This window comes from Prionailurus viverrinus, chromosome E3, assembly GCF_022837055.1.
Source record: "Prionailurus viverrinus isolate Anna chromosome E3, UM_Priviv_1.0, whole genome shotgun sequence".
Classification (NCBI taxonomy): domain Eukaryota; kingdom Metazoa; phylum Chordata; class Mammalia; order Carnivora; family Felidae; genus Prionailurus; species Prionailurus viverrinus.
Window position 1 is genome coordinate 32630722 of NC_062576.1, and position 8689 is coordinate 32639410.

Here is an 8689-nt window from a genome sequence, read left to right on the forward strand (position 1 = left end):
CAAGCTTCAAGCAGTCCACGAGTCCAGATCAGTGATAAAAACATGTACTTTCCAATTTGCCCTACCTTTAGAAGTTAAAAAAAAAAAAAAATCCATAAAATATCAGGGAAAAAACCCCAAGTTGAAAACCATAGGAAATCCCAAACGCGGACAACACCGAATGCTGGTGCGGATATGGGATAACGGGGGCTCGTGGACGTGGACGTGGCCGATGGAAAGGCAAAGTGGGGGAGTCACTCTGGAAGACAGGGCAGTAGACTGAATATGCATCCCCTCCGTCAAATTCGTGTGCTAGAACCTAACCCCCAGTGTGATGGTATTTGGAGGTGGGGTCTTTGGGAGGTGAGGAGGTCCAAGAGCAAGCCCTCATGAAGGTATTACGCCCTGATAAAAGAGGCCCCGAGAGCTCCCTCACCCCTTGTGCCACATGAGGACAGCCATCTAGGAACAGGAAACAGTACCCTGATTCTGCTGGCACCTTAATCTTGGACTTCCCAGCTTCCAGAACTGTCAACAATAGATTTCCGTTGTTTTTAAGCCCCTGCCACCGCCCCCCCCCCCACCCCCGCCCATCTATGGCATTTTGTTATAGCAGCCACATAGGACTGAGACAGTCTGGCGGTTTCTCACAAGGCGAACACGGGCTCACGTATGACCCCAGGCATTTACCCCAGCGAACTGAAAACTTGTGTCCATGCAAAACCTGCACATGAATGTTTATAGCAGCTCCATTAATAACCACCAAAAACTGGAACCAGACAAATGTCCTTCAATAAACAAGTAAACAAACCAGGATACATCTATACGAGGGAGTGTTATTCGACGATCAAGAGAAATGAGCAAGCAAGTTACAAAAACGCACGGGGGAACCTTAGATGCGTTTTGCTAAGCGAAAGAGGCCGGTCTGAAAGTACGACATACTGTAGGATTCCAACTAACTGGGACATTATGGAGAAGGCAAACTATGGAGACGGTAGAAAGATCCGTGGTTGCCAGGGGTTGAGGGAGGGGGAAGGGTCAGAAGGTGGGACAGAGGTTTTTCCGGGTGGTGAAACTATTCCGTATGATACTATCATGGTAGACAAGTGATATTATGCTTTTGTAAAACTTGCAGAACTGCCTACCACAAAGAGAGACCCCTACTGTCAACTACGGACTTTAGTTAGTAATATCATTGTGGGTCATCAAAGAGTCGCATGTGCTACTGACGGAGCCAGCTAGGAACCCCCAAAACAGTCCATTTTTTAAAAGATACAGAATATAATTTATTAGTGGTAGATGATCCATAGTCCAACAAAACTCTACAGCAACGTGGGAATATCATCTGACTCCCTTGATATTTACAATCTCAGGAAAAATAAGGCATGGTAAGTAGCAGAGAGCAGAAACCCACACTGAATTTGATCGTGAGAAAGTCATTCCATCCAGAAAACGTAAGAACTCTAAAATCATCATGCTGTGCACCTTACACTTCTACAGTGCTGTATGTCAATTATATCTCAATAAAACTGAGAATGGGGGGGGGCGGGGGAAGCTTCCACACCAGAAGGTCGCTCCCTTACGGTGTCTCACTAAAAGTTATGATGCAGAAGTTTAGTTAATGCCTAAAAGTCATTCTCAACCTTGATTTTAGTTTCAACAAGAAACTTTCCGAGTGTTTCAACATCTCCAAGTGAGGAAGAATGACAGGTGTTACCATCCATATCTCCAAGGAATGTACCTTACATGGTTCAGAGACAAGAACCGTCTACTGTCTCTGAGAGGCTGCTGGTGTCCACAGCAGGAAAACGCTGTCTGACTTGCAAACTGGATATGGAAGTTGTCGATGGGAGAAGAGGTGGGCCCACGAGGTCATTCCCATTTCCGGAAGTCTGCTTCCCTGCCCACAACCACAATTAAATCACCACCGGCAAGGAGTGACGTTCAGATTCTGCATCGCAAAAACAGGGTCACAGCAGCAACAGAAAAAGTTATCAGCACTCGTAAAATGTGGAAAATGTAACATGAGATTTCTGCAGGCTTTAAAGGGAATTAGCACACGCAAACCAAAAGGGAACAAAAGCAAAAAAACAAGAACAGAGCACACATCTGCTTTTCATCTGCAAACAGTCGTCAAAGCAAGGAACACGAGGGCTGAGTTAAGTGGAGTGTCCCAGCGTTTAGAAATCCCACCTCCGGAGTCCTTGGTCAACCAAAGCTAAGCTCTTTGAGAAACTTTTAAGAAATAGACATAGGACGGTACCCGTGAAATCCACATGGTGTCGGAACCTAAATTGTTTCAGGATTTCTGCTGTTTTTAGCACTGGTTCCAATGTCATCTAAGGAATATTCCTGTGTAAATCCTCCACTTCCAGTTCCCACATGCTTTCGTGGATGGGGTTGTCGGAAAGATCGGTCATCTTCACGGCCTGAAGGCAGGGCTCAGGGCTGCACGCCTGGACCACTCCCATCACCATCACATACTTTCCTGGAAGAAGAAAAGCCCATGGTGATGTTCACACTGATACAAAAACAAACACAAAACGGAGACCCCCCAGTCCTTCAGAGAGCTTAATTTTATCAGAGAGGCGAATTAGAGACAGAAAAAGGTGGGGGGGAGAGTAGAAATCAAAATGCCAAGGCAGTCAGTGATCGATCGATCTGATATACACATAGACAATAGATGTATATCTATTTACATACATATATACATACATAGACAGTAAGTTCAACATTTAACGTGGACGATGACACCTGTATCTTCTTTGGCTCCTGGGTTAAAAATGTAACAAAATTCAAGCGAGCTACCATCATGCGCAAAAACAATTACGCCCAAAGGATGGAAGAGACTCCCATCCCAGGATGTTCTGAGGCAGGGGCAACCCTCCCCTCCCCCACCCAGCTTTTCTCTTATGTCTGTTTCTTGCCCAAACGCTACAGGGTATGTGGCTGGTCTCCGTGCACAGGGCCAGTCCAGTCCTCTTTCTGCAAAGACACCCCCCCCCCCGACAGCCACAAAGTAAATCCAACGGTCCGATGATGCCAGAAGAGCTCAGCCGGCCGCAGTACCCTTCCGTGCCACCCTGTTGTTCCAACTGCCCAGGACCAATCCCTGCCACCGGCTGGGCACATCCCAGCAAATCAACAAGAGAGCAAATGAACAAGAGAGTGGGTCGCCATCGGGACGATCTAATGACATATGAACCACAACTCTTCCCATTCCCTTGGGGGAAGTGGCTCTCCTTGAAAGCAAAACTTGGCCAGTGCGAACCACACACACCTCAATTGTGTAAAAAACCCCAAACACAGCAGGAAGGGCAGGCTCTCTGCCAGCCCCCAACGCGTGCCCCTGCGAGGCTGCTTTGATCGCAGGGCTTCTGAGTTTGCAGGCAGGCCCCAGGGCTCTGGCTGAAGGAAGCCCGGCAAGCAGACGCCTGCCTCTCTGGGTTTCTACCCCTTGCACGATGGGTTTAGGTTTCTCTGAACCCACCTCCAGATGCCACCGGAGCGAGCCATGTGGGGATCCTCGGTGACAGGGGCCAGTTCTAAAACTACACTTTGCCGATACCCTCTGAATAATTCTAACGCGCTGGGAGTCACAGAACCCTCAGAAAAAGAATGACTGAAGACCCGAGGCAAGACGACCATGCCCAAGCAGATCCCAACCAGGGGAGGTTAAGAGGAAATCTACACGAAGGAGCACACAACTAAGTGGACGAGCTCACTGGTGTGAGCCCTCTCCCCCTGAGTTGAGACAATCCGGTTCGTAGTGTTCATTCTACCCACGCCCCCCTCCTCTCCCCTTCCAGCGGCGTCTCTCCACGGTCTCCTTACTCTTCGCCACCATGCCCGCCCCCTCCTTTCCATCAGGCCTTCATCCTCCGCCCTGGACCCCTTCGATGGCTTCTACTCCAGACTCTCTCCAGCCACTTCCTCTTCACAACCACCCCCACCCTGCTGGTGCCAAGACTGTTTTTCTCAAACAAAGCTCCAGCCTCCACACAATTCCATTTCTTATACTTGTCACATGTCGTGAAACCTTGATTGTTTTCCCGTCTGAAAATGCTAAAAAAAAAAAAAAAAAAAAAAAAAAAAAGCCCAAGCATTTTCAGCTCACAGCCCTCTGAAGAGGCAGCAGCCTGTAGTTTGCTGACCCTGTGCTAGAGTAATGCTACAGCAAGGAGGGCAGAACGAGTCTGAAGGATGGGGCAAGGTCAGGTGAGGGGAGAAGGGAAAAGGAGCACTTCATAGTAACAATAATCGCATTTTTTTGAAACCTCACGATGAGCCAGGCACGACGGTAAGGCCTTCCTCTTTTTTTTTTTTTTTTTTTTAACTGGATCCACACAACAGGCCCCTTTTTGACAAAGGCAGGACAGATCCAGAAAGGTTAAGCACTCCGGGCAGCTCAGCTAGAAAAGAGCAGAGCCAAGAATTCAACCTAAGTATAAAGATACAGTGGTCCAAAAGACCCATCCCGGCCCTCCAGTCGTCAGGCCTACTGGTTCTCAGGAGTGTGGCCCCAAGGCCATCCCTATCGGCAACACCTGGGAGCTAGTTAGAAGTGCAAATTCTCAGTCGCGGGGGCGGGGGGTTGTGTCGGTTAAGGTTAAGCATCCGACTCAGGCTCGGGTCCGGATCTGTTCTGAGTTCGAGCCCCGCCCCAGGCTCTGTGCTGACAGCCCAGGGCCTGGAGTCCGCTTCGGATTCTGTGTCTCCTTCACTCTCTGCCCGCCCCGCCCCCCCGCTAGCGCGCTCTCTCAAAAATAAACAAATTAAAAAAAAAAAAAAAAAAGAAAGAAATGCAAATTCTCAGCCTCACCCAGACGTTTAAAAGCTCGGAGGGTGGAGGCCAGATATGAGTCTGAACAAGCCTTCGGGGTGCGTTTGAGCTGATTTAAGAGGCAAACATTAAAGAACTACAGCCTAAGGCAGTTGCGCGAAGGAGGCGCAGCAGAAAGCTCTCCAAGAGTCTAAACTTTAGGGATGAACAGAGGCTGCCCGGTACAGGGTTTTCCAAAACCTGATGGGGGAGAAAAATCACCTGTGGGCAAGGGCCTTGTTACAAACACTGACGCCGGCGGTCCCTCCACCGCAGATTCCGACTAGGGGAGTCCCTGGATCCGGGCGTCTACGCCGGGTGCCGGCGAAGGTCACCAGCAGGTCAGCTTGACTGCGGGGGTGGGGGGAGGGGGCGGGGGTGGGGGGAGGGGGCGGGGCGGGGGACCGGCCAGGCCCCGCCCCCAGCGGCCCACCACCGGGACCCGCCCCGCGTTCCAGTCTTGCCGTTACCTGGGGCCAGGCAGGGCCGCCCGCGCGGGACCCGCTCTAGGCCGCGCACCACGAAGGCCCCGCTCGGGTCCCGCAGCCGCGCCTCGCCGCCGCCCGCCGCCAGCACCGAGCCCTGCATCCACACGGTCACCAGCTCCAGCGGCTCGCGGCCCGCCGCCGCCCGCGACAGCCGCCACGCGCCCGGGCCGCCCTCCGCGTCGCGCCGCAGCTGCTCGGCCAGCACCTTGAGCGGCGGCGACCGCGGCAGCCGTACAGCCGCTGGGCCGCCGCGGGCGAAGGAGTCCGCTGCCCCCACAGCCGCCGCCGCCATGCTTCCCTACCTCCGCTTTCCCGCCAACTTTGATAGGCAGCGGGGCCGGGGCCGTGGCCACCAATCAGGGGGTGTTCTGGCGGAACGGAGCAATCCTCGGCGTCGGGAGGCGGGGCTTCCCAGCCCGGCGGCCTCCACCGGTCTCCAGGAGTGCGCATGCGTACGTCAAGTAAATAAACGTCCCAAGCAGGTGGGTGGAGGGATGAAGCGAATCACAAGAGAATAAATACTTGGAGGGAGGTAAACAGCTTCTTGTTTCGACGCATCTCAAAACTTGATGTCTATGCCTGTCACCCGAGAATGTTTTCATCTTTACATCACCTTGCGTGGTAGGATTACTCCGAAGTTAAGCAATACTAGTTAATCCTGGAAGGAATAGTAGCATGATGAGGCCATGTTTATTGGGAGTGATAAAGAATCGAGTCACGAGAGAAGGCTGGGAAGAGGGACAGGGACAGCTGGCAAAAGTGACACTTTTATTACTATTTTCATGATATTTTAATAACAATAATTTAAAACTTAAAATACGTTGGTCACAAAATAAATGAACATTGTGGAAAACTTGAATCAGAAAATCTGGAATAATAAAAAAAATTGTAAAAATCACTTCGAGATATCCACTGTTAACTTTTGGGTGTATTAGCATCCATATGTTGGACCTACAAATAATGTTTTCTGTATTTTTTCACTTAATAATGACATTTCCCCATATCAACAAATACCCTTTGCGGCCTCGCGAATGACTTCATGATGTTTCATTTGTCAGACCACCTGTTTAACCAGTATTCTACAGTTGGACTTTAAGACCATTTCCAACTTGTCATTGTGTAAACTCACTACTGTGAGCCTACTTAGAGCTGAATCTTTGTACGCGTTTCAGATAAATTCTTAGAAATGGAATTCCTCCCTAAAAAAGGGTAGGTCCCCAGTGAGCAAAATCCACAAATCCTTAACCAGGCAAATCCTTAAAGTCAAGACTAGTCCTTAGGAGACTTTGTACTCCCAGGGCTCCTGCAGTCCAGAGGGTACTGTATATTCAGCAAGAGCTCGATCTTTCTAAAGCAGTTAAGATGCACTGAGCTTTGCAGGGAGAGTCCCATGGACTCCCACACCCTGTAAAGACTGTGTTCTACACAGATAAGGAAACAGACTCATGAAAGCTATGTGACTTGCCCTTGGCCTCTCTGCTTGTAGCCTCTGTGGGATCGTGGCCTCTACACCTCCACGCTGAGCTGTAATATAACCAGGCTGCTAGGCTGAGAAGGGAGCAGGCACATTAGCCAATAGAGAATCCAACCCTTCCCGTCTGGTGGGTCCCCAGTGCCTTCCCCTGGGCACCTGAACGCCAGAGAAGTGATGGTAAAGGGAGCTGGGGTAAAGGGAAAGGCCCCTAGGCAGCAGGCACTACACGTGCAGGGCTCAGAGAGGAGACAGCAGGAAGCAATGGAAACACTGCCAGCATTTCAGAATGGCTGGGATACAGAGTGCAAAGGCAGGAGTGGGCATAAACGAGGCTGTACCCACATAACCTCATTCCTTACGCTCGTTTCTCAGGAGACAAAAAGGAGGTTCAGGCCAATGACAGGCCTGTGAGGGGGAGAGCCAGGATTCAAATCCAAGTCCATCCAATCCCAAACTTCATGCTCTGGAACCACTCGTGTCATCTCACTGTCCTTCCTGGTGCCCCCCACCTCCCCCCCACCCCACCCCGCATCAAAGATGCCTCGTCACCTTTGCTTGTGCTGTCCTTGGCCTGACGTGCGTTCCCCCGAACTCTCCCAGTTGAAACCTGGCCCAGTCACCAAGTGCCTGCCCCCACCAAACCACTTTTATTCCGGGAGACGTTGTTGAGCTAATTCTTCAAGTCAGTTTCTCCCTTCAGGATCCGTTTGCGATCGTAATCTGGGGTGTCTTTTGACATTTGGGGCTGGGTAGGTGTGTACTGTGGAGGCTGTCCTATGTGCACTGTAGGACGTGGGGCAGCATCCCTGGCCTCCACCCACTAGATCCCAGTATGCCCTCCTATAGTTGTGACAACTGGAAATGGTTTCGGACATTGCCGATGCCCACCCCTGCCCACCCCCCAGAAGAGCGACTTCCTCGAATCTACACGATTCACCGCACTCTGTGGTGACTCGGAAGTACTTGAATCTGTGTCCATCTCAACAGCTCTGCCAGGGACCCAGGCACAGATGCCAGCAGCGGCCAGGCAGGGAACCTGCTAGAGCAGTGAAAACCTGGCCTCTGTGTGGCCCAATAAATGGGCTGATCAAACTCAGCCCGTGACTGCCACGCAGGAATGTGGGCCCACTGTTGCCAGATGTGATTTCTCAAGACATCCTAACATATGATCGCCACATTAAAAAAAAAAAAAAAAAAAAACGTCGACAATGTATTCGGTGCTTAACAAGTAAAAGCTGTCTGTGGTGGACTCTGGTCCGGGGGCAGCCAGTCTGCAAACTTGGCCTCTGCAATGCAAGCGTTTCTCCTTAGTACCCAGGTGGCTGGCGTGGTAACTGATGGGCAGGCAGCCCCTTGGAACCTCCCGAAAAAGATCTAAGGCGCTGCTGCATTTTGCCAGCTTCCGGGGTTGCAAAAGCCATGTCTGAAAGCACCATCGTGAGCAGGCCGACGGGTCTGGTAACACACACTGGGTGAGCCTGCCCTCCATGGAAGATTATCTCCCTCCCTACCCGTCACCCTCTCACCCTGGGCCTTGAGCAATCCCCTGTGCCTTTAGCAAATAAAGCAAGATCAAAGACCCTTGGAAGGGAATTTCCTGCCACCTAAGGACAAAGGTAAGACAAGGGGAATTCTAGGCCTTGACCTCGCATTCAGCCTACCCACTCACCAGTTCTCAGGCAGATCGGGCTAAAATGCTTCTGGTTGCCAGGAACAAAGACCGAACCCTCCCGCCCCCAGAAAAGAAGTTTATTCTGGAAGGATGTCCACGCAGTAACATCTTCAAAACAGCCATAGTTGTTGTTAGCTGAGCGTTTCCCATGTGCTAAGCACCATGCCAGGTACTTCAGGGGCAGAGTCTCAGCGAGGGAGTCGCCTCACGACAGCGCTAAGAAGTAAGTGCGTTTCTTAAGTCCGTTTTACAGA

The 8689-nt window shown here is 51.0% G+C and overlaps 1 protein-coding gene across 2 annotated transcripts; it reads right to left on the minus strand.

The window, feature by feature from the left end:
* Positions 1-1236: 1236 nt before the first annotated feature.
* On the minus strand, positions 1237-5582 carry RMI2 (RecQ mediated genome instability 2). Of its 2 annotated transcripts, XR_007147861.1 has the most exons (3): positions 5272-5582; positions 2243-2467; positions 1237-1930 (listed from the first exon to the last, which is right to left on the minus strand). XR_007147861.1 is itself a non-coding variant. In XM_047839139.1 (2 exons), exons 1-2 carry the CDS (start codon positions 5579-5581, stop codon positions 2319-2321), a joined length of 459 nt encoding a protein of 152 aa, XP_047695095.1. In that variant the 5' UTR covers position 5582; the 3' UTR covers positions 1237-2318. The 2 variants fall into 2 exon arrangements, 1 of the variants encoding a protein (XP_047695095.1); XM_047839139.1 differs by having other exon boundaries at positions 1237-2467.
* Between the last annotated feature and the right edge of the window lie 3107 nt (positions 5583-8689).

Coding starts and splice junctions, on each gene's coding strand:
- RMI2 (XM_047839139.1), bottom strand. CDS start 5,581: ATGGCGGCGGCGGCTGTGGGGGCAGCGGACTCCTTCGCCCGCGGCGGC. Junction 2,468..5,271: donor GCGGCCCTGCCTGGCCCCAG/GTAACGGCAAGA, acceptor TTCTTCTTCCAG/GAAAGTATGTGATGGTGATG.